Source organism: Pungitius pungitius, chromosome 15, assembly GCF_949316345.1.
Source record: "Pungitius pungitius chromosome 15, fPunPun2.1, whole genome shotgun sequence".
Classification (NCBI taxonomy): Eukaryota; Metazoa; Chordata; class Actinopteri; order Perciformes; family Gasterosteidae; genus Pungitius; species Pungitius pungitius.
Window position 1 is genome coordinate 7078660 of NC_084914.1, and position 24058 is coordinate 7102717.

At 43.4% G+C, this 24058-nt stretch overlaps 3 protein-coding genes across 9 annotated transcripts in view; all 3 read right to left on the bottom strand.

Moving 5' to 3' along the window:
• Positions 1-7446, bottom strand: irf4a (interferon regulatory factor 4a). 3 transcript variants are annotated; one of them, XM_037458911.2, is made up of 9 exons: positions 7278-7446; positions 6449-6648; positions 6037-6223; positions 5236-5318; positions 4974-5148; positions 4464-4544; positions 3834-4232; positions 2642-2754; positions 1-2176 (listed from the first exon to the last, which is right to left on the bottom strand). In XM_037458911.2, exons 1-9 carry the CDS (start codon positions 7285-7287, stop codon positions 2027-2029), a joined length of 1398 nt encoding a protein of 465 aa, XP_037314808.1. In that variant the 5' UTR covers positions 7288-7446; the 3' UTR covers positions 1-2026. The 3 variants fall into 3 exon arrangements, with proteins under 3 accessions (XP_037314808.1, XP_037314809.1, XP_037314810.1); XM_037458912.2 differs by having other exon boundaries at positions 4464-4511; positions 7278-7445; XM_037458913.2 differs by lacking the exon at positions 4464-4544 and having other exon boundaries at positions 7278-7445.
• A 512-nt stretch (positions 7447-7958) lies between these two features.
• dusp22b (dual specificity phosphatase 22b) lies at positions 7959-11964 on the bottom strand. Of its 2 annotated transcripts, XM_037458915.2 has the most exons (7): positions 11805-11961; positions 11321-11354; positions 11119-11201; positions 10435-10484; positions 9663-9737; positions 8480-8651; positions 7959-8308 (listed from the first exon to the last, which is right to left on the bottom strand). In XM_037458915.2, the coding sequence occupies exons 1-7, from the start codon at positions 11823-11825 to the stop codon at positions 8168-8170; spliced, it is 576 nt and encodes a 191-aa protein (XP_037314812.2). In that variant the 5' UTR covers positions 11826-11961; the 3' UTR covers positions 7959-8167. The 2 variants fall into 2 exon arrangements, with proteins under 2 accessions (XP_037314812.2, XP_037314813.2); XM_037458916.2 differs by lacking the exon at positions 9663-9737 and having other exon boundaries at positions 11805-11964.
• A 2531-nt stretch (positions 11965-14495) lies between these two features.
• Positions 14496-24058, bottom strand: part of LOC119209504 (serine/threonine-protein kinase tousled-like 1-B) — a 10591-nt gene continuing 1028 nt past the window's right edge. For 2 of the 4 annotated variants that reach the window (XM_037458907.2, XM_037458910.2), the window contains exons 2-22: positions 22740-22861; positions 22365-22433; positions 22093-22131; positions 21901-21976; positions 21764-21807; positions 21581-21670; positions 21365-21445; positions 21196-21288; positions 20936-21046; positions 19832-19968; positions 19416-19607; positions 19144-19210; positions 18871-18968; positions 18617-18698; positions 18441-18532; positions 18256-18345; positions 17550-17719; positions 17281-17416; positions 16898-17009; positions 16665-16772; positions 14496-16152 (exon numbers count right to left, since the gene is read on the bottom strand). In XM_037458907.2, coding sequence (XP_037314804.1) covers positions 16003-16152; positions 16665-16772; positions 16898-17009; positions 17281-17416; positions 17550-17719; positions 18256-18345; positions 18441-18532; positions 18617-18698; positions 18871-18968; positions 19144-19210; positions 19416-19607; positions 19832-19968; positions 20936-21046; positions 21196-21288; positions 21365-21445; positions 21581-21670; positions 21764-21807; positions 21901-21976; positions 22093-22131; positions 22365-22433; positions 22740-22861 — 2159 coding nt within the window. In that variant the 3' untranslated portion in view covers positions 14496-16002. The remainder of the gene's footprint in view (positions 16153-16664; positions 16773-16897; positions 17010-17280; positions 17417-17549; positions 17720-18255; positions 18346-18440; positions 18533-18616; positions 18699-18870; positions 18969-19143; positions 19211-19415; positions 19608-19831; positions 19969-20935; positions 21047-21195; positions 21289-21364; positions 21446-21580; positions 21671-21763; positions 21808-21900; positions 21977-22092; positions 22132-22364; positions 22434-22739; positions 22862-24058) is intronic. The other 2 variants (XM_037458908.2, XM_037458909.2) reach the window with 2 other exon arrangements.

The window sequence follows — 24058 nt, forward strand, 5'->3', positions numbered from 1 at the left end:
AATAAAAGATTTTATTTAAAAATAAATCATCAGTTCATCCTTTCAGCAAGACTGTCATTCATGCATATAATACATAATAATCATACATACATACTCATAACTGAACCAGTGACCAGGTAATATGAAGAACGGTAATACTTGAGTTTGTAAGTCTTTTTAAAATGATTTTTGAAATGTTGCACTTATTTTTATAAAGTATTATAGATATTTGGCAGATTATAACACATCACACGTATGTTTATAATGCAAATACATTCACAAATCAGAAAGTGTGTGTGTGTGTGTGTGTGTGTGTCTGGGTTTGAGTCACTGATGTTGTAAAAGGGGAAGTCACATGTTTTATCCTGAGTCCATAAATGTCAATTCCTAATAACAGTAGTGGTGCAACTGGTGGCGCGTATATGTACCCACCAACACACATGGACACGCACACATGCAGATGGCCCTTTGCTAAACACATGCACAGACAGCGTTTACCACAACAGCATGCCGCAAATGGAGTTAGTTATATTTGAACTATTAAGCTTTTATTTTGAATGGGTCTGACTGTAAATCATGGAGAAACAAATATTTGCCCAAGCACCAAATCAGACTAAGATGTTAGAAGAATCTTATTTATGGTTCAAACACATACACACACACACACACACACACAAAAACCCATTCCTGCCTGTGATTTTGGTCGGACTTTTGAAGCTATTGTGAAAGTGATGTGGTTTAAGTGAGAAGGAAGTAAAAGCAAAGATCGAAACTGGACCACAGAGGAAAAACATCACTAAATGTTTATCCTTTCTGCTGCAGCAATCAGCCGCTGGGGGAGTTGCATTATCCTCACTATTGAACTTGCATATATATATAAATATATATAGACAGTCCTCAGGTAGGTTGTCATGGTTTTGGTTTTCTCTGGACGTTACATCTACTGTGTGAACCGTTACAGCATCAGCACGGGAACCAGGGCGCTCCGCCGCGGCTCAACCCGCACGCCGACCACAAAGGTAGTTTTTCTTCCCATTTGTGAGACCCAAAGTTTTTCAGTTTTTCAGTACAGTTTCTTTGCAAGTTACGGGATGCGTGTGATTTTTCCAGCCAACCTATCGGTCTACGTCTTCAATCCAAAGTTTGTCTCTCATGAGCTGTAAGGCCAATGCCTCTGCTTGTCACCATGTAATACATAGTCTACTTAAAAACGTTTCTTCTACTTCTTCTACTGAAGTTGCAATGGGCTCAATTGATGTTTTTCATATCAGCTGAAGAAGCAAAACTAAGCAAAGACAAAGCAAGAAATGAACAGGGAATAGAGGAAAGGAATATATGTATCAGTTATAATAAACCTACATTATCTTGTGACCCCTTGTAGTTGTTTTTGTCAGTTTGATCTAAAGGAATCACTTTTTTTTTTTTTAAGACGACCAGATTGATCAGTAGATTTTCATAAGGTCCTCCTGCAACATACAGCCAAACGTCCTCTACTCTCTAGGTCTCACAATGGACTGCAACATGGTTGACACCTGCTCACGCAGTAATTACTTTCTATTTCGCTCAGCAAGATCTGTATTAAATAAAAAAAATGGTGAATCACAGAAGCAGCTGTGCCAACTGAGCTTTAAATATTTGTGCACCCAGCACACTGTCCACCGTGAAAATGCAATAAATAATCATACTCAGTTGTGTCCCTTTAACACATCAGTGTTTGTCTTAGGGACCATTCTTCCTGTGCACCTGTGCGAGTACTTCCTGTTTCACTCGCCCTCTGCTCCCCTCGTACCCTCACCCTCAAACCGCATCCTTCACACCGTCACAGTAGTACTTGTAGAAAAACTCTACAGTCACAGACACAGCGACTACGATGCATAGGTGTGTGCATGTGAAAACAACAGGGTCTTCCCCATCTTTACACCCTGACTTCCATGTCGGCTTCTCTCCTTCAGTCACAAGAAACGCTCACTGGATGATATTCACATTCAAGCATATTATGTGTGTGTGCGTGTGTGTGCGTGCGTGTGTGTGTGTGCGCTCGCGCTTGTCACTCCTGAATATGCTGTAACGGTCTCTGAGACTGATAGTCGGTTGTTGTGGGTGGATTCTGTTCCAGGAGGTGATCAAAAGCCCGCAGGTAGTGGCCATTGTTCTGCTGGTAATAGTACACCAGTTTTCTGGCAAACACTGGCTCTACCTAAAAAAAAAATTAGGTCCACGTATGAATCATTTTAGTTACTGTGACTGATTGTGCTCTCCTATTGAAACATGTGAAAAGAAGAGAGCAGGATTTAAAGCTATCGAGAGAAGCAGAGAAGTGTTTGTCAGCATACTACATACCAATGATGCCTTAGTTTATGGTCTTTAAAGGTTTATGTTATTTTTTTGTTACAACATATTGCTCTCTTGCTTTGGCTGTAGTCTGACATCATTTAAATTAAATTCTAGTTTGCAGAAAAATACATTTTCACAGAGATTAAACATTTACATAGTAAACTAAAATTCAGAATACGGTCTTGATTTTACACAAATAGGTGCACGAGTTACCGTTTTTCCGACATTTCTAACAATGATATATAAATTTGCCAATGTTGTCGTTAGACGGACAGACATGGTTATCACGTAGTTTTGCCAGCGGGGAAAGTAGCTGGAGGGTGTTTACCTGTGCTGTGATCATCTTCCTTGGGCGCTGAGGGTCGGGGTACTCGTCTCCAAAACACAGCACCACCTGGTGTCTCGGTAAATGTCGGCCATTGTGGGCAAACTCCTGAAGCTCTAAAAGAAAGATGAGTAAGCACAGACGGGGGAGTCACACACTCCAGCATATGACTTTTCACAATTCAACTTCACAGTGAAGAAACACTTTATCTTATCATTCCGTCTCTTCTAGAAACCACTGATCTGAACGATGGAACATTTCAGAGGGGAATACGTGAGAAAACACCATCTTGTCATGAAGGGTGTTGGACCACAGGAGGTGGGTGGGGACTTCACGCACACGTGTTCCCCCCCGCTGAAGAGGTGACGAGCCGTCTAGTGCTACACTGTAGCCCCATGCAGGATTTACTCGGCTAGAGCTACTGCAGAATGTCCTCGGTCATTATGATTACCATCTTTCTCTCTGTCATCGACGTGACCACAATAATACATTCTGTAGATAAATCTTTTGATTGCTTGAGGAGTTTAATGAGCAGCGAAACCCAAATCCATGACTTCAGTTAGCTCTCTGTACAAACTAAACGAAATCTATTCACGTAGATGGACTGAAATCTCCACATGACAAGGTCTAGTGGTTTCAATTAGAGCTTGACTTAAAAGTTGTTTGCTTTAAAAGATGAGAAGAAGGTGTGAAACCTTCTGTAAACATCCGTATACGAACATCAGTTAATAAAATAGATACTGAAATACAATGACACTGTCAACTATGGGCTAAACACACCAAATAAACACCTGTGCTGTAAGTATATTCACTTGAGCATCATTTGAAAACACTACTGTGATGGAGTCATCTCTAAAATAGTTCATACTGCATTGTAGGGCAAATACTTTGGTTTTGAATGATGAACACATGGGTTAGGGTTACATGTTTCTTTTCTATACAAAACATAACCACCCATGCTTAGAGTTTAAGTTCATATGTGCAATGCTTAAACTAATACATTGTTCACATCCCATACAAGGGTTGTTTGTCAAGTCCTCCTTTGACAGATAATAAACGACTAAATATGGAGAAACTTAATTGGTCCCTTTAAATGTTATATTTGTCTCTCTAAATACCACAAATGTCTGACTATATGAACTAAATGAAAAGCAGCAGGTGTGAACGGAGCACAACAGACACGCGTTCTGCTCACCAATCAGGAATTGCTGGGTGTCGAACAGTTTGCACGGTTGCTCTTTCTCCAGCTTGTTGGGTTTGTCCATAAAAGGAGCCAGGGGTCCTTCCCAGTAAACCCGTCCCTGGCAGAGGCGCTTAGCGTATAACCCGTCGGGAGCCATCCACAGAAGCACCCCCCTCTCCAGCACGCTGGGAAGCATGTCAGCACCCTGCCGCTGAGACTCCGGGTAGGGGAAGGGAAAAAGGATCATTTCTGCCCCGCTGTGAAACTTGTCCTCTGGGCACGGGGAAGAGGAGGAAGAAGAGGACGGAGGAGAGGAGGAATGAGAGGCGATCCGACAACCTTCTGGGCTGGTGGTGGTGACCTCCTTCACCAAAGACTCTCTGTAGTACAGGGACACGTGGAGGCTGGAATCTGGAAGAAAGAAACAAGCTGAATTACTCACTTAATCATCATTTCAAGCATCATTTGAACCATTTTTCTATAATCCATCATCTGTTGTGGACTACAAATGTTCTGCTGGTCTTCCAAATAGGGAAGTAAGTTCCTTATCTTTACATTTTCAAAAAGGTAAACCAGCACGTCAGTGAAGGTCTGTGCGCATCTGTCTTTGCATCTTCAAATGAGCCGAAGATAATTCTTTACCTGTTATGCCATTGTTTTGGTTAATTGAATACACAGGTGGTTGGGACTCTGAAAAGTAGGTGTGGAAGGAAAGATGAAAACCTGTGCAGAATACATCAAATAAATAATGGTCACAATTTGATCATTGTATAAGATGTTGTCTTGGAAAACATCTCACTGATCTCTTAGCCAGTTGACCGTATACATAAAAAAAGCTCACAGCAAGTTAAGTGGCTTTGTTCTTGTTGAGAAGATCAAATTGCTAAATAAGGCATTGTTATGTACAACTGCAGCTTAGTCATTTCATTCAATAATGGTTCAATAGAAACATGTTCTACTGCCATTATGAAGGCTCTAACGATAATAACACAAATCAAATTCATAGCATTCAAAATTCTAGAATAGACCAGTGGAGATTGAAGATAAGAGATGCATCATACTGCATATGCACTGAGCATTACAGCCACACTCAGATTGAATGATTCAATCCATATTATTATCTCTAGTTTTATATTCCGGAACGAATCTTACCGTTTTCGGACTGTGACCCGGGCCAAGGCCGGCTGAACGATGATGGGTAGTGGAACTGACCGTACTGCAGCTCCGCATGTGACCCGTGCTGATGTGGAGGAGCAAGAGGTTGCTGTTCTGAGGGGGAGTAATCCCTCCAGTCCCGTCTCTCCTGAGACGCCATATAGCCGGAGGCCTTAGAAAGAACCGCGTGGACGGGTTAGATATTTGCAATCAGTAATACTGCCCATTAATGTATGGGCTCAAGCAGCAGCCCGCTGACCTGGTCATGGGAAGACGGGTACGGTGGAATGTAGCCAAGTGGATTTATATGGGATGGTGTCTCTTCCAGGTTTATCTTCATTCCTGGAAAATGTGCAAAGAAAAACAGAAATGCATTGGTCAAATACGTGCTTAGATTTGAAGACATTGAGTCTCCAATTCTTCCCAAAAAAAAAACTAAAAAAAATATTTCACAATAATCAACGATTGTAAAATATTAGTATTTAAGGCGAAATATTCATTTTATCGAACTAACCTAATTATTTTTTGAATTTTCAAACTGTGGTTTATTTTGTGATGTCCTGTGTTTTTTTTATTTTTATGTGACTGTTTTGCAAAGTGGGCGCAACAGGCTGAATCCTGTTGATTTCATATTCATGAAACTGCTCTTGTGTGACACAAACTGTTGTGTGATGGCACAGACTTGGTTATGCAAGGCTGGAGGTCGACTGATTGTGCTTTGCACCCTGCACTTGGTAACCGAAGCCCTCTAAAAAAAGCACAGGCCTTTTTTTGGTACATGCTCTGGCTTCCTTTGTGCTTCCTGCCGCATCCGAATCAACTGCATGTGTATGTTCAAAAATTACCAATAGTCTGCCTACAATGTCAGAATCTATGTGAAAGCAGTGCTCTGTGTGTAAATGAACCGTTTCAACGGGCTTTAGATTTAGATTTAGAAACTGTCAACTTTCAACCATAAAAAATATTTGACTTCCCATTGTATGTGTTACACAGCTGAGAGCAGTTCTCACAAAACACACAGCCGTTTTAATGGATTGCATTTACATTACATTACACTTACCTCTTTTGGCTTCTTCTGGGATGATTCTGTAGACTTTATAGGGGTCCGAGATGTCTAGCTGGCTCCTATCCACTAACTCATCAAAGTCGTTGCTCTTATTAAGAGCACAGCGTAGTCTGGTTTTCCATGTGGGGGGATCTGGTTTATCGATTCCCTCCTTATGTTTTCCCTTAAACATTGCCCACGCCTGAAACAATCACTGATTAGATCAATACACACGTCCTGTCTAGTCATGTCTTCATGCCTACGAAGAATGGGTTATTGCATATACACCTCTCCTCTGTTTTTTTGAAGTAACAACATTACAACCGTTTTTTGGGGGGGGAATTTGCACCCCACAGTGTGTTAACAAATGCAATTGTTAAGAGGCTCCAGGTGCAGTGTGAGAAGACGTGGGACGGGATGGTCAGACCTTGAAGAGCGCTGCATCCTCGTCTCTGTTATAGTCCTGTTTCCCTGCATGTTTCCACGGAATCCTAAAGATGCTCTTTTCGTGATTCTCCCAGACCAGGCCGGGATACAACCCGCTGTCGATCTGATCAATCAGCCACTGTCTCAATTTCCCATTGCCGGAGCTGACTGACAGGCCAGTGTCCTCATCAAGGTTCATCTCTGCAAAGTAAAAGAAAGAAAACACAAATGCACGACGCAACTGTAAGCGGAGTTAGGCGACACAGTTTTTAAAATTCAAGATTCACTCAGGGAAATGTATCCAAGAAAGATTGAAAGGCTTAAGGTGCATGTGTAGTGTGAATTGCATCTCTTTTAGAAAAGATACAGCGTAGTGTTAGTTTGGGCTTCAAGTAACTTCTCCACAGCAGGCCCATAGTTGTAATATTAGAAATTCCTTTTAATACATTTAATCTAACTATGGTTTTGACACTTTTATTCTTGCTGACTTATACGGGAAGTGTATGAGGGTAGAGGTTGAAATGACACGCTCTTCATCATGCTGAACACTGTTTTCATCTGTTAAAACTCGACTCCAGACACACGCGTTAAGAAACCCCACCAAAACAGAAATAATATGATAAAGCATGAATGAATATGTGCTGATAACCTTTTTCTTAAACCTTCAACTTCAATAAAATTCAACACGTATGTGAATGTTAGAAATTCAAAGATGAATGATTTACTCATTTGCATTTGGCTGAAACGATTTGGGGCTAATCGGCACATTACAAATCTTTATTAAATTCAATGTTGACGATAGTCTTTCATGTAAAGCTGCTGCCGCTTACCGTTGATCATGCGAGCTCTCCCCGCTGCAATCCCTTTTGAAGCTCTTCAGTTTCCTTTATCACATCTTGATTTGTTGCAGGGAGGAGCTTCTCGTGCTCTGAGAACTTCAAGAGGAGATGCGCTCAATTCTGTCTAACTCAATTCTGTGAAACTCATCGCGGCACTTTGGTGGGGAATCCCTCCAGTGACACCCTGAGCACACACCACGGCGGAATGCAGAAGTTACACTAGAACAATGTAAAAACAAAAATAATCCCCAAATATGTTTTCTTTAAAAAAAAAAATTAAAAAATCCAAATACACCTGCAACCTATTTTTTTCCCCCACTACTAAATATGATTTTATGATGTTGCGATTCGGTGAATATTGAATAGATGCACAAGGAACCAACGTCTGGTTTAATTTAAATGTTTCATGCTGCTATAGTATTACTGCCCTCCAGTGGCATTGAATGTGCAGCCCAGCTATCTGCTACTGAATGCAGTAAGGAAATGAATGGCCTTTTTTTTTTAAATCCTCTAATGGACTATTAAGGCAATGTTAAAGAAAGTGTGATAAAATAACGTGATATTGTTGTTTTGGATATCACATGCATGCCCCCAAGACAAACAGGAAGACCATGTAAACAGGGCACAGCACGTGTTTTTGTATCATCGCCAATACGACAAAGACTTCACAAAGCACTTTACTCATTTAATCACACAGTTTGAAATCAACATGACACAGTACAAAAAAACAAAACATCCATAAATTTGAAAAAAAAAAGATAGAGCTGCACCATAAACACCAACCAAAGCTAAAGCGGCATCTTTGCTTCATGTGTCAATTGTCTCTTTCAGTGTTAATGTCCATGAAACATCCTGACAGGAACACACTCAAAAACATCTGTTCAGAGGTCTCCGGGTGGGGTAGAGTCCTGCTTTTCCGCCCCCTCACCCTTGACCTTAGCCGTCCTAGCGAGCAAGTCACGTAGATCAGCCTCATCATTGAAGGAGTTGTCCTCGTATTCCTTCTGTAGCCATTCTCTGAACTACAGTAAAAGGAAAAAAAAAAAAAAAACGTTTTTTCTGATGACAGGGGTGATTGATTTCTTCCTTTTTCAAAACACTGACGCTGCAATCACTCCACACCACAATCACGATAATTCGATCATTTTGATAATGCATCGCTACGTTGCACGCTCTCTCCTGCTGCGTCTGACCTGATCGGCTTGCGTAGCCTCAAACTCCTGGAGTTGGCGCTGGAAGCCCAGGTTGGGGCCGGCGCAGGGCCGGACCACCCTCACTGCAGCCAGCGCCTCCTGCCAGCCCAGACCTGTGACCGTCATGATGTAGGCCACCACCAGGGTGACGCTGCGGGACACGCCCGCCAAACTGGAGGAAGAGAGGGACGGCCCAATAGTGATGATAGTCAGTCATGGGGGTGAGTCCATTCTTTAGAGTGAGAAAAAAAAAATCTTGTATGACAATAGTCATGCTGTAGCTCTGTTTGAATTCTTAATTCAAGTAGAACTCATTAAAACAAAATTCAACAGTAATCCGCAAAATAGTTTACTAAAATCGTACTATTTTGGGGCTTACGCTGCTTGCTTAACGTTGTTTACATGTTTAGTATTTTTCAGCTTTTTTGGAAATTTATTTTCAGTATTTGTCAGAAGATTACTTTACTTTCAACAAGACATTCAAATAGTTAGATCATTTGAATATGCGTAAAACCAGATTCAAATACAGATTTCTAAATTACAAAACGTGCTTGTAAAATATCATACAAGAGGTTGAAACCGGATGTCATCCTAATTGAAAACAGCCCCAAGACTCCCAGTACGTAGATATCTACAGTAGGATTTAACATCTAAAGTACACAGTGAAAGATACACAGATAATCAAATCCAACAAATGATCGTTAAACATGGGAACTGAAGAGTGAAAACTAATTCAACACACACTTTGCACACAGTGAAGAGCGGTGTAGCGCTGTGCACTGCGTATAAATAGCCTCTTCTTCCCCTATATTTCTAAGAAGACCCTCTGTCTAACCTAATATAACTTTCCCCTTCTGAACACACACGGTCAGCTACAAACGACACAAACACAATGCGGCTCACACTGGTTACTGTACTCTGTTTTAGGAAGTTCAAGAATAGGCTTTTGCTTATCATTTCATCCCCTCTGTGCAGCCGTTACACATGAGTGCACATGTTTACTCGGTTGATTTACAGGTGTTTTTTTCTTTTTTGTCGTTTTTTTTTTGTCTCCGGATAACTTTAACACTTCGATTTGACAGCTAGCAAAGTAGCAAACCTGTTGAGGCGTCTCCTGTTTGTGTGAGTGAACCTTGATTCGTCGCTTTGCGGTAAAAGGTACAACAAGACGTCTTGCTCTCACCAGTGAACGAGGCAGCCTTCTCCTTTCAGGCGGGACTCGTGTATGAACGTTATGCTTTGTTTAAAGTGCTGAGTTCTGTGGAGCATAAAATTATTGGTCATAATAGGCCACATTAAAACATTAAAAGGATCACAGATGGATCTGCTGCACAAGCTGAGCTGTTATTAAAAAAAAAAAAAAACATTTTGTACCTGACTTGTCAAACTCTTTTCTTTTTGATCCCAGAGGGACAACTAGGGGTGTGTGTTCATGTCAAGTTGGAGAGTGTTGGTGTCATATATCGCGTAACACCTCGCAGCCTGAACCAGACATGCGTGAGGCCACCGGGGGGCCATAACGGCGACAATGGCTTTAGCGTGTGTGTGTGTGTGCGTGTGTGTGTGTGTGTGTGACATGTGCATGTCCATGTGCAAATATGTGAAGGGTGGTGCATATAAATAGAGCCACAGCACCAACCACAGCGCTCAAACTGCAGAACTGAGTTGCGAGACTTCCTTCCTGCTAAAAGGCCGCCTGATATGTGAATTTGGCCAGAGAAGATTTGCTGGTGGATTCAAATGTGCCTCTAAAGCACCAAGAGATGAATCCCCCCCCCCCGTGTAACTGTGATCAGGTTCACAGCTAAATGTTGAGCTTGTGTGAAAGCATATCATTTACACATTAGCTGTAAACGTTAAGACGCCCACACACGGATGGTCTCTCTCTCTCTCGCTCTCTCTCTCTCTCTCTCTCTCATATATATTGTTCTGTGTGATGTTGCTGTGGTACTTACAGATTTTGTGTGGGCAGGTCAGCAGCAGAAATGCAGAGATAGGTCATCTCCTGTGGGACAAAGTAACACTAGTTACCGGTCAGCGGTCACTGATCAATACTCAGCAGCTGAAGTGTGTGCCGCTGATGGCGATTACAAAGTGGGCTTTTGTTTGTGGAGGAATTAACAATATTGTTATGCAGATTCGTAGTCACACCTGTGCACCCCTCCTTTAAAAAACAATGACTAAACAGAGAAAATAGGCTCATCTTGCACCTGCAGCTATAAGAGCAACTTCACATCAAATGAAATGACTTTGAAAGATAAATAATGAAGCGAGGCGGCACAGTCCACTCTGGCTGAAGCAAGAACCGCCTCCTACTCTCAAACCCACGCAGGCAAACAGCAGCACACTGACCGAACCAACTGTTGTTGTTGTTGATAATATCGCATAAAACTCCCCGGCTTATTGTTCACTCACTCACTCACTCACTCACTCGGGAAAGACTGCTTTGCAGCATTGAAGCGGATCCCGACCGACCTGCCAGACCAGTTCATGGTCTGCGAGCTCAAGTCATGTGCAGTGTGCCGGGACTACGCAGGGAGGGCCCAGTCGGATCCATTCAGCCGCATTTGCTTGGACATTTTTCATGAAATCTATATTAAATATGAAAGGAATATGTTAATAACGGGGGGGCTTCTCACCTGGAGTATCGGAGCTGCACTGTCATGAATGGACAGGATGTGTGTGATGTTGTGTTTGGCTAATTGTTCCCGGTCTCTTGCATCTGACCAAAAAAAAAAAAACAGTTGACACCACAAACCAAGATAATGGGGTTGTGCTTCCATATGCAAGAACAAAAGTTGAATTATTATTATTTTTCAAATTAAAAGAAAAAGCACAAACCTCTGAAATTACCCAAATACAGGTCAGGCAGCACCTGGAAGAGCAAGGATACATTTCTATGAAGAAGAAATGGTAAAAGCACCTTCATCATCATCATCATACTAATCTTCATCTTCTTTTTGTAATATATTTATTTAGGGACAGTTGACAGCTTCACAGCAGAGTTAGCTATAAGCTAACTTACGTTTACACATGTGGTCACATGAAACAGTGAATAACATCGCATTTAGGAAGTGACTATTAGGAATAATGCAAGTTCGAGTTTAAACTTGAGCTCGGAGGATTATAAAAAATAAAAACACACAAAAAAAGAGAATAAACACTATACAAAACATTTATAGTTGGACCACTTAAGTTGACACGGTTTAGGCTGGATTCTTTACTCTAAACGAGTCCCGTCCAAATAAAATCAGCTCAGCTCCTATTAATAAAGCCCTGAAAGAAGGACACCTCGTTGGTCGAAGCCCTCGTGAGCTTCTCCCACCTTGTTGACGCCGTTCCCCATGCTGACGCCGTTTGGCTCGTTATTCCAAAATGCTTATTATCCCGGCTGTAGAGGAGCGAAAAGGCGGCTCCGCGTCCGAAGGGAGCCGAGGAACTGCTTCCCAGGCTGCTCCCGCGGTGAATGCTGGGAGTTGTAGTTCGGCCGAAATAAGGAGTGACGCCTCTCGCGCACGCACACACACACAGGTGAGGTTCCAAACCCGGTCCTTGGATTTTAAGATAGATATGGTCTCCAGGGGATGGCACATGTCTTAACCTTAAACCTAAACGTTATACAACAGTCCACATACCAGAGCAAAATTAGCCACAATTACAGGAATACATTAGACCACAGTATGAACACTTTAATAAAGAACGGGGGGTTTTCTTTTGATATTTTGAAGAAATAACCCATCTCTGTGTTTCTTATATGAACTGTTTGGCAACTTCCTGCCCATGTATTGTGTTTATCCACACTAAACATTCCTCTATATGTGACAGTTATGCCACACTGCATGCTTAAATGTAGCATTGTAACAAGAGAGGACCATCGCCTCATTGCTCAACAAATCACCTTGTTTCAAACGTTTGGTAAATTTGTGCTTTGCTGCCATCTGCCAGACAGAAATAAACGACAGGCTTTTGTTACAGGCATGCAGTCGGTACGCAGGGAAAACTAACAATCCTGTTGATGAACATGGGATCATCATTCTCTCCTGAAGAGTGTCACGTAACCTACGACCTGAGGATCCAATAGAAATCCCCGGTTGCTGTGCACAGTGTTACAGATGCAAACAACGTATAAAGGGACATCCGGGCCAGCTTTTTGCAGCACCATCCCCATTGAAATAAGGCACTATTCATCCACCTCGATCCCAAATAACTCGTCACAGACATTGATTGACATGCCAATTGAAAGCTTGGGGAGGTTCAGTGGTGGTTAAACAAAGAAAGTAGAACTTCTGGCAGCTTTGTACGGGCTAATAGCTCGTTAAAAACATGAACAGGAAGTTCCGCTACCAAGTTTCTTAACCTGTTGTTTTTCTATGTGAGGAAGTGCGTGACTACTAGAGCTTTAATGAGATGAGGTGTCTGTCTACTACACAGAGGGCTTTTACGTGGATAAAAAAAACAGGCCTCTTGTACTGGAGCTTCAAAACACTGCAACACAACACTCATTCTGTGACTGAAGGACCAATAGAACAGTTCAGTTCCCGATAAGGCAGGTCTGAAATAACTAATTCCACCAGTAGGTGACGACAACGTCCTACGATTTGCAATCAGATTTTTTTTTCATAAAAGATTTACATACATACAAGGAAAACATACAATATGTCAACCTGTTAAAAACCCATTATTTATGCTTCGGGATTAGTCTACAATAATCCTTTCATGTAATTATATCATTTCAAAATATGACCCTATATGCCCCTGTACATTTTCCAAGTTGATTAAATCCAAACTTAATTATTTACAATGTGCAATCTATATAATTGCTTTTGACATATAAAAGTGCCATGGCAATTCACATTAACTTATCGGAGCTCCATTGATAATGCATTTTTCCATTGCGATTTTATACCGTCATTGTTGATTGCACAATCAGCTGATGGGATGGGAGTTTCTCCCCCGCAGGGTGCTCCCGGCGAGGCTCAGGGTTGATTTCTTCAAATGGGGCCCATATTTGGTCTTTGAACGCAACGAAAGAGGAAATCCCGGAGCTGACGGCACTCGGTTTGTAAGATAAATGGGGGCCGTGAACGACGGGTGTTGATCATGGATGAAAATATCAGGAGTTCGTTCAGCATTCGATAATTAGAAGATAATCATCAAGAAAGAGTCCTTTGATACATAACATCGCTAACCTCAGCCACGCTTCACTCACCTCTGCACATGACATGCTGTCAGTTCTATTCAAAGTGGCTCCTTTGGCAAGACCCGACAATAACTATCATATTCTTTATGGAGAACTATTTATAGGGGTTTTGGACATTATATTAGGATTTCTGTAGAGCTGCTGGCTGGTTGTTTGAATGACAAAACAGGAGTTTAAATTAACTCTACAAATGAGGGGGGGGGGGTCCGATAAGGTCTTGTTTGTGTGTGTGTTACACAGACATCGTCTTGCTGTGCTCCGTCTTTGATAAAGCATTCTAGTCACACTGCACACTCTGCAACACGATTCATGGTTCACACGGCATGGATTAAGACTTGTCAGGGACACTTTATTGCATGTGAATACCAGGCCTCGCGTCGCACACCGCTGCTAATGTGATTTGACAAGTAGCTTACTACTATTGTACTCAGTAGACACAAGGTTGTCATTAATCGCGTGCATTTAATGCCAACACTTAATTTCTAAAGTTATTTTGTCAAATAGAAGGGAGAATAACAATTGGACAACAATTTTTTTTGTTTTTTGTACTGCACCCAAGTGGAAGAAAATAACCGCTTTCATTGCGCTTCATCACTTCCTGCAGTTTAATGTTTCTATAACCACATGCCTGGTGGGTTTGTTCAAGTAATTGTTAGCACATAAAACAAAAAAAAAAAACAAAAAAAAATCAATCACAAGCTTTAAAGCAGTTGGGAGCTGAAACTCCCACAAATTGGCTGTCCTCTACTCCCACGCGTCTTATCGGACCGATGTGCTTAGCACAGAGTTCAGAGGCTTTGTAAGGTCACAACCACATACAGGTAAGTGTTTTATTTATAGGATGAAAACATTTGGGATACATCCACTTGATTCATGAGTTGCAGTAAACCATTCCTCCCAACACAGCATACAGGGACTGTGCCCCCACATGTCGACGCTTGGACTTGTACCTAAAATTAAATGTGGACATTGGTGTTTGTGGCACTAAAGTGTGTTGCACACCCCGAATAGCACAGTGGGGGTGGGGCAGGGTTTGACAGATTCAGAAGAGGGGTTATGAAGAGTGCTCCCTCTTAACGCAGTTCAAGTATGCACATATTCAAGGCAAAAACCATTCACACGTCACAAACTAAAAGCAAAATTTATAGCAGCAAACTGAGAACAGCTTTCAGGAGGAGACACAAAATAACGGCGCAAAGTGAGACGCTGGGAAAGAAAGAGTAAGCCTCATTATTATGGATTTGCTAGTGAGTAATGTCTCCTGCATGTGAAATGTACTCAATTCAGAGTCCCAGGTCTTTGCAGTACAGTAACAGCCGATCCAGTCGCTCGGGTCAGTCCAACGCTCTTCAGGCGGGACGATGAGGACGTCAATGAAACCATGGTACTGTAATACTTAAGACTCTCACCTGAACAACGAAGGCGATTAAGACTGATTCACAGAGCTACTTCCTGTAAACCCAGCGGTTGATCTGAATTGCCTTGCAACAAAAGGAAACTATGAACAGAGGACTTGGTGACTGAGAAGTTGAGAACAAGCCCACGCTGCAGAACTTCATGCCAAATGTGCAAGACCCGATCACTCAAACCCGGACCGGAAGTGCAAATCAACCCCAGAAATTTGATCTGGAGGCTACAACATCTCTTTCAAGTGAACCCCATCATGTACAAGTGGAATCGTCAGGGTAAACTCCATCAGATGTAGCCCACATTTTGTGCCTTATAACAATGGCTTGTAGAGTTTATGCGAGCAGGTCGCCAACATTTGGTCACTCGTACTCGCTCTGCAACGCACACCTGTTTCCGCTTTTCACTCAAGTTTCCTGCTGGTCAACGCCACCCTCAAGTTGGCAACGAGATAACGTCTACAACAGCTTCGTTATGCTGAAGAAATGGGAAGCCATCTTGTAGCATTTATTTTGGGGTAGAGCTAAGAGAGGTGGGCTTGCACACGGCATCTACGGCTCCTACAGCTGGCTCCTACAGCATTTAATTAAGTCCATAAAGAAATCGACTAGATGAATCATCATTTTCTTTCAATTCTTGCCCTGCTCCCTCTCTCTCCTATTTTCCAGTCATGTTCCTTCCCCTCTCTTGCGCAGTAGAGTTCTAGAGACCGGTGCAAAGGGAGTATCCGTCATCCACTTCTTTATTCTTTTCCATCTCATGTTTTCCATTAAACTCTGCTCTATTGCTTATTCATCCATTTGGGAAAAGCTCAGGTGAAAAAAAAAAAAAAAGAGCCCCATCCATCATCTTTAAGTTCCAACAACCCTGCCTTGAGATCGGCCAGAGGCTACTTTTAATGATGCGAGAGAGCCAGTCAGTAGGTAGAAAGAGATGAGGCGGAGGACTGCAGGGAGCCGGAGGAGTTTGAGCGCCTCATGTGAGGGAGGAGGTAGGAGTCCGAGCACAGTTGGTGAACATCAAACCGGTCCTCCTTGCGGTAAGCCAGACAGCGCCGGATAAATGCCTGCAGATCGGAAGATGATGTCAGAAAAAAAGAGCTGCAGGTGCTGTGTGCATGTCTTTACTCAGAGAAACTGCACCTTTAGGCTACATGGACGCAAAGTATGTACTTTGAAGGGTTATTTTATATAGCTGAACATCATGAGCGATGAGTCATTTGCCAACTGTTAATTTGCTTTGTTGTTCAGACTGAGGTTGTCATCCTTTTAATACCACCCCCCCCTTAGACATAATCATAGCACTCGGTAGGGCTGCTTCATGGCAGTTTCTAGATCTGTTAATAAACAGTGGTGTTTCAGAAAGTTAATCCGGAAGAGAGCTCCCTGAACGTTAACATCCGCTAAATAGGAAGGCCAGAGTCCAGAGACATAATAGTCAAACGTCTGCCGCCGACTTTGAAATTGACATTGACAGCACAGGACTGTAGCAGTAACGTCCTTATCTCTGATCATGGATGTTTCTGAAACATCCTATTGAGCTTGCATATACAAAGCCGTGTGTGTCTGCGTGTTCCACCTTTGCCTCTGTGCTAGCCTGTGGTTTAGCAGGGAACTGGACCTCCGTGGCTTTGAGGATGGTGTTTTCCTGGAGAATATCCTGCTGTGACTGGTTGTGACCAAAAGGCTGGGAAAACAAAACATAAAAACACCACCAAGGCATCAATTCTTGCCCCTTCTGACAAATGGTCCAAGCGGCCATCTCCCAGTTTTTCCCCCCAAGTGAGGAGGACGTGACGTTTAGTGTGGTACCTTGCGGCCGTAGAGGCACTGGAAGAAGATCACTCCCACAGACCAGACGTCCACCTTGTTGGAGATTTTAGGCGGCTCCTTCCCCACCACGAAACACTCTGGAGGAAGGTACCTGAAACGCACATCGAATGCAAAACATTTAGTGCAATGTCAAAGAGAAATCGGACTCCGTGGCCTTCTCATGATTATTTTGCTACATTAAAGTGGTAGGAATAATGGTCAGAAATCCAATGTCAATAAGATAATGAAATAGCTTCTGCAATATGCAACAAGAAAATAGTTGAGAATAAAGTTTGTTGAACCTTTCAGATTGACCATAAAAGAGGCTTTATTGCAAGTAACAGTCAGCCCATGTTGGTTCGTGCTCGTGTGCGCGTCTTTACCAGTAGGTTCCCGCCCCCTGTGAGGTGAGGTCCATCCCGTCCACACCATAGTTATCGTCATCCATAATCTTGGACAGGCCAAAGTCTGTGATTTTGATCTCTCCACATGCGGTGCCGTCCACCAATAAGATGTTACCTGCACATCACACCAGGAGACTCAGTAAAGCGTGCGGGACACAATGATTGACACAAGATCAGGTTCACATAAGGTCCGGATATTGTTCATCAAAAGTAATTCATCCAGAATATTTTTCGGACCCGTGACCCACCGGGCTTGAGGTCGTAGTGGATGATGGGGGGCTTGATTTCGTTGAGGTAGCGCAGGGCGCTGACAATCTGCATGACAATGGAACGTGCCTCCTTCTCTGACATCAGCTTGTTTTGCTTCAGGTAGAAGTCCAGGTCGTTGCCTTCACAGAACTCCAGAACTGTACAGAACCTGGGAGAGCAGAGCACAGAGTGTGTTGTAAGAGCTGGAAAAGACTGAACGCTGAGGGGGGAAATTTCACTTTCCCCACCTCCACATGGAGGTCAAGGGTCAGAGTCACCACTTACTCCTACTAAATGAGAATGACTAAAGTTTCCAGTCGGGAATGTGAGCTGGAGAGCTTGGCTAGCATGGTACTCAACCTTTGTACCCAACATGAAGGCGTTTTCATCGCTTTATCTGAGCAGATGTACAGCATCTAGCATTGTCTACGATGACTAAAGTTCACGCGCTTGGTTAACAATTAATCGACCATTGTCCGGCCTGTTGACGTTGAATCGTACGTTCTTCTGCTTTTACCATCTTTACTTTCCCGATCTGGTAAGCCGCCTGTGATGTTTGTGCTCACGTGTAACAGCCACTGAAGCAGAACGTCACGCGCACAATACAAACAACTCTGGGCCGGGCCTTTTCGAAGGTTAATAAAAGAACCGCAGGGCCTGTCACAGAAGCAGCGCTGCAGCAGACAGAGGTCAAAGGTGACTCACGTGTCAGTGTCCAGGGAGAAATAGTCATAGAGTTTGACTATTCTGGGATGGTCCAGCTGTTTGTGTATCCGGTACTCCCTGCATGCATGCCTGGAAGGAAAAAAATGTCAAAGTAGGGTGCCAGCTGCCAGAGAAACATTTCATCTTTGTGCATCCTAAGTTGTGTGTGTGAGAGAGAGACCTACTTGTGGTAGTTCTCTTTTTTCTCCTCTCTCCAGTTCTTGTTGAGCTGGTGGATTTTGACAGCTGCGTAGCGCTGCTCAAACAGGTCAAAAGCCTGCGTGACAAGAAAACAGTTGTCTCTTAAAGATGCTTCACGGGAGAGGGGACAGAAAATCTAATCTGACCACGCAGACGTTACCTTATAGACTTCACTGAAGCCACCCCTGCCCAGCAAGTGCAGCAGGAGGTACCTCTCATTCAAGGTGGGATGGTCTTTAAAACTGTGAGGAGGCACAACATTTCATGTTCACTGCTTCAAAAAGGGATTTTAATACAGCTCTGTATTCTTTGAGTCATGTCTTAAAATCGCAAAAAGGCCTTCTCATTCTCATGCGTTGGAGCAGATATTTAGTTCTAGTCTTGACCATCAGGCTGCTTGCAGAGCGGACTTACGCAGAGCTGTCCTCGTTGTTTATCCTCTTCAGCTCTCGGATGTGGAGGTTCCTCACCCGCTCCAACCGCTCCAGCTCAGCCTGGATCTCCGCTTCCTCCTGTAGAGTTACATCAGGTGAACTTAAACAATGCAATACTCCAGCAGCCATTTAAGTGAATTAATGCCCCAATACATTGTTTTGACTACATTTAAAAAGTTTCAAAGAACATTTTGATGGTAAGGATGGTCATAATATGTCGAGTCAATTGATTTCATTTTCTTCATCTACCAACCTTCTTCAGATGTCCGAGGCGAAGCTTAAAGATTTCTTCCTGCTCGTGGTACTCCGCAAGCGTCAGTCTGACAAAATATGTACATGTCAAAATCTCAGGACAGACAAGAAAACAGAATTGGAATTGTGAAGATATAAAAGAGGCCAACAAACAAGGTAAATCACCACGCATTCTTTAAAATATCTTTCCACGGTCAGCGCGGAGCTATTTGAGTGTGTAGCTATTTGAGTGTGTAGCTATTTGAGTGTGTAGCTATTTGAGTGTGTACTCACAGTTGAGGCAGCGAGGGCTTGAGAAACGGGTCGGAGTCGTTGCCGTTGACCACCTTAGTTTTCCGCTGCTTGGCCTCAGAAGTGGAGGCAACCGAGAGGGAGGGAGACGCAGGGTTGGGAGGCTTCCTCTTGGCCAGCAGCTTCCTCTGTCGCTCTATGTCCTCCCTCTGCTGGTTGATGCCCTCTTGTTGCCTATACAGCGCGGTATAGGAAGTTAGTCATGTAGAAAACACTGGAGCAGACAAAAAGGAGCCTTTCATATGCTTTGCCCTGGCTGTGAAGTGAAGCGTGCATAGGAATTGCACTTAAAAGACGCTACACTTCTGACCCTTTAAAAAAAGGGTTTATAGCTGCAGCTCTCGTGTAGAATCCAAAGGAAATATGTTCAAACCAAGCAGGCGATGGCCGTCACTCACTTGATCAGGTTCTGGAATGCGTATCCGTCCGTCCACTGCTCTGTGAAAGACGCTCCGTGTCGGACCGTGGTGAAGTGACCGAGACGGAGGCGGTCCTGCATGCTCTTCTCGCGGCACGACTGCTTCTCCTGGGTGCTCTGTTCACGAGAACGGGCATGGGAGAAACAAAATGTGACCAAAAGCAATCACCTACAACTTCCCTCCACCCAGAAAGAATGTGTCAACACCCACCCTTTTTTAAAATAACCTCAGTGCATCCTTATGCTAAATGGTGCAAAAGAACACTGCTTTATAGAAGAAATTCACAGCGGACTCAAGTGTCCTCACTGCACTGCGATCATAGAGAAACAATCATGATTTGCTCTCATGTGCCGTCTGACTCCATCTTCTCTTCTTGCAGTTCTCATACCCACACAACTGAAGCTGTAATGACCCGAACTAAACAACCCAACTTGAGTCAATGTTCATTTTAGAGGATTACGACGGATGATTACAAACGTAATATGCTGCATTAAGCTTAACACAGCGCTTGCTGCAGTGGCTGCGGCTTGCGTTTTTTAAAAAGTTAAAAATATCAACAAATCTCAGAATCTAAAGAATATGATACATTATGGCCGCAATATTACATGTTATAATCTATCAAATGCGTTTTGTGAAAAGGTTTCTTGCACAATAAATCCCACCACTACTGTGCTGCTAACCGCAACTGCAGCCCAGAAGTATGGAGCCCATGAGGAAAACAGATAATTGGTGAAAAGATTCAGAGATCTACCAACCCACGGACCCCTCGGGGGTTGGACCAAAGCAGAGCTAAAACACCAGAGAAGATTGAACGTGTTATGAAAAAAAGCTGCTGCTCCAAGTTAGCAGCAGGTGCAAAATAGGCAGTTTCTTTTGCAAGTAAAACATTGCAAATTGTGCATAGGTTGCCAACACATTAACCGTAAGAACCTGATAAGAGGATAGTGTCTCTATACGGCCTCAGATGCAGAGGGAAGTCGGGTTGTTTTTCCTTTCTGCCCACAATAGAACAAAAATGTCTTAATGGAGATGTTTTTCGTATGATGAACACACAGAAGGGTCCATGCAGGCAGAGACAGATACCTTCTCTATTAGCAGCTTCTTGCTCATGGTGATGCACTTATTGAGCCTCTCCTTGTATTTCTCCAGGAGTTTCTGCTGTTCATCAATCTGCCTGCGCAGGTCACAGTTAGCCTGTTAAGAGGAGACCGCAGGGACGGCATTAGGTTTGGTTGTGTAGATATAAACAAAGTACACATCTGACGTGATAACTTGCTATACATCAGACTGTTTTTGTTTCATGCACTCGGCATCACAACTCAGTTTATAAATGTTTAACTCACTCTCAGCAGGTCATCTATTCGCCCCTCTTTTTTTTCCAGGTCCAGACTCTTGTTGCTCTCCAGAGCAGCAAGTTTCAGCCCTGTTAGATCCGTCTGGAGAATTCAGACAAAGGGGTGTGAACAAATATGCAATACAGTGCGTCAGTGTTTAATGTATGCATTACATTACCTGGACACACTTGCTGGAGGAAGCTTTAGGATTGTGCTCGCCAAAACACAGACTCGTAGGCGAGGAGCTGTTCTGCCGGATCTACAGACAAAGAAAGACTTTTAAAACACGAATGACCAATTAAACACTGACACTCACATCCACCCCATGTGCAACAGACTCAATGATCCTCATGTAAGGTATTCTATTGTTTATGGTGGGGGGGGGGGAACTCACGATTGAGCCTGGGGCAGAGTGAGAGTTCTGTGGAGACCGGCGGGCTGAGGGGAGACCCCTGACTGGACTGGAACCATTCCCACCCTGGAACTTTGCACAGAATTTGCCCATCCTTAAAAACTCATTTCACCAATACTAAAAGGAGGAACTTTTTGGAATGAGGAGAGTTGCTTTAATACTCACATCAAAGTAGTCGCTGATCTTGGGCCCTCGTGTGGAGGTCTTCCCTGCATTGAAATATTAACAAAGATTTAACGTGAGCCCACGTGGAAGGCGTAGAGATCTACGTGTTACAGATTCCTTGCAGGTGTTTGTCATACCTTGACTGCTTTCTGAATAGGTGTCCGCTTTCCTTTTCCTCCCTCTGGACGATTCAGAGTGTTTTTTCTCCGGGGTCTGTGAATCGATATAAAATAAGAATAGAGGCATAGATCCCTTGTGCTTTACCTAACAAAGACGGTTTGAGCGCCGGTGTTCAGCAGGAAAGAGTAGCAGGAAGAAAGAGTACATACTGAGTAGGCAGGGGAGCTCCCTCTTTTCAAATCAGAGTTCTGGGAAGAGAAGAGAAGGAGATGTGGAGGCCGTGGGAGAGACAGAAAGACGAGTGGGCCGCGCAAGGATGTACTGACAACTTGCAACATTGTCTAACCGGGCTTCATTGTTGGCATTTGTATAATTAAATTAAGACTTATTCATTTTCAATTTCTTTGGTTCTGTCTTATCAAAATACAGTCACCCACGCCCATTGCAGAAGTGGTGTGTGTGTGTGTGTGTGTGTGTTTACCTCGGATTCCTTGTCGCTGGATGAGCCCAGACTGCCGTAGCTGTGGTTGGAGGACTCGTTGGCCAGACCCTGTACAGAATGAGAAGTCACACCAATAGGTGAACGCAAGGAATATGAATATTCAGTCCACAAGTATGAGGTGCTATCAAAGTTCATGACATTTAAATGTAAACAAAACTACAGCTCGTCTACAGCATTCGTTTTACTGCAAGCGATCACTGGTCGTCGCTAGTGTTTAAGGTCAGAAATTGTATTGATTTTTAAACGACACGTCCTACTTTTAGCTTATGAAGCTCTTTAGATCCCGGTCGACAGCGTTTGTGTGTGGCACATCTCAAAAACAAGGCGTCAGTTTATTCCCCGTGTTGTGGTTACCTTAGCACCTCCACTGGTGCTCCCAGTGCTGCCTCCTGTGTTACCACTGACAGCTCCTGTGAACCTGGCCTCCAGCAGCTCCTGTCTCCTGGGATCCAGGCTGTGCAGCTCCTCCATGGGGCCTGACATTAGGGGATCAACAGCGGGAGGTTAGACGGTTACATTATTGCCATTGGAAGCAAACGGTGATGACAAGTGAAAAAAGGAGTAAGAGCTTCTGAGCCCCAAACATTTGTTTGTGATCAAATTGCGAGAAAGAAAGAAAATGAGAACTAAGAAGAAACAGGAGATCATTCTGCAAGCTTAGAGAAAATTGAGTAATTATATTAAAAAATGGATTTGACCCCAAGGGCAGTAGAGGTAGCTCTTCAAAAGATGCAATGTCATTGCTATGATGGAACATATTGCAGATCAGTGACAGTGCATTTCTAACATAAGCAGGAAGATCATTCCATTACTGGGAAGTCGGGAGGGAGACGAGTCGAGGCTGAGCCAAACTAGTGCAAAGTTTGTCAACACAAGAATTTTCAACCAGTCCTTCGAGAATCCCATACGTTAGACAGTCACAATGGCAATGCAGAGCAACATGCATTTCAAAAGGCACCCAAATCAACCGGGATGAGGTTACAATTTGTCTAAAAGCTTCAGAGTCAATGAGGAATATGCGTCAATGTCCCTGATGCTGCTGAATCAAAAGTTAAGTTTTGCAGCGCTTAAATGTCCTCCCTGTAAAAGGCAGATCTGCAGATGTCTGGGTGGTGGACCATAACACAGAGATCTGCACTACAACATCTACACAATGACTTTAACGTGAGTATTAGGGTGAGACGTGCATGCTGCCTGACTGGGCCTGGTTCTATGACAACCAGTTTCCAGGGAGAGAGACACACACACACACACACAGGTCCTCTGCTCCCTGCTGACTCCTGCTGCAAGTGTTTGTTTCCTTGCTGGACATTTCCTGGCTGACATCTTTACATAGCTTCTGCACAGGGGCAAGCCCTAAAAAAGGCAAGATGGACATTGTGAGGACCCTGAGCAGTGATACGCAGAGCCCATAACGCCTGTGTGGGGTTATCTAAGGACAGGGTGGGGATTTAGCTTAATTATCTTAGCTACAGCTTCATATTACAGTATTTACTCGGTGGAGCACATTAGCATGAACATCTCTCAGGTGGACTAGCATTTAGTACGCGATTGCCTCCGTGACGTTTCAGTCCATATCACGCAGATGTTCCTTCTGAGCGAATTATTTACACCATCGCTGTCTCGATATGTCCCACTACATATCACGTCCGGTGGGTAAATCAACACACGTA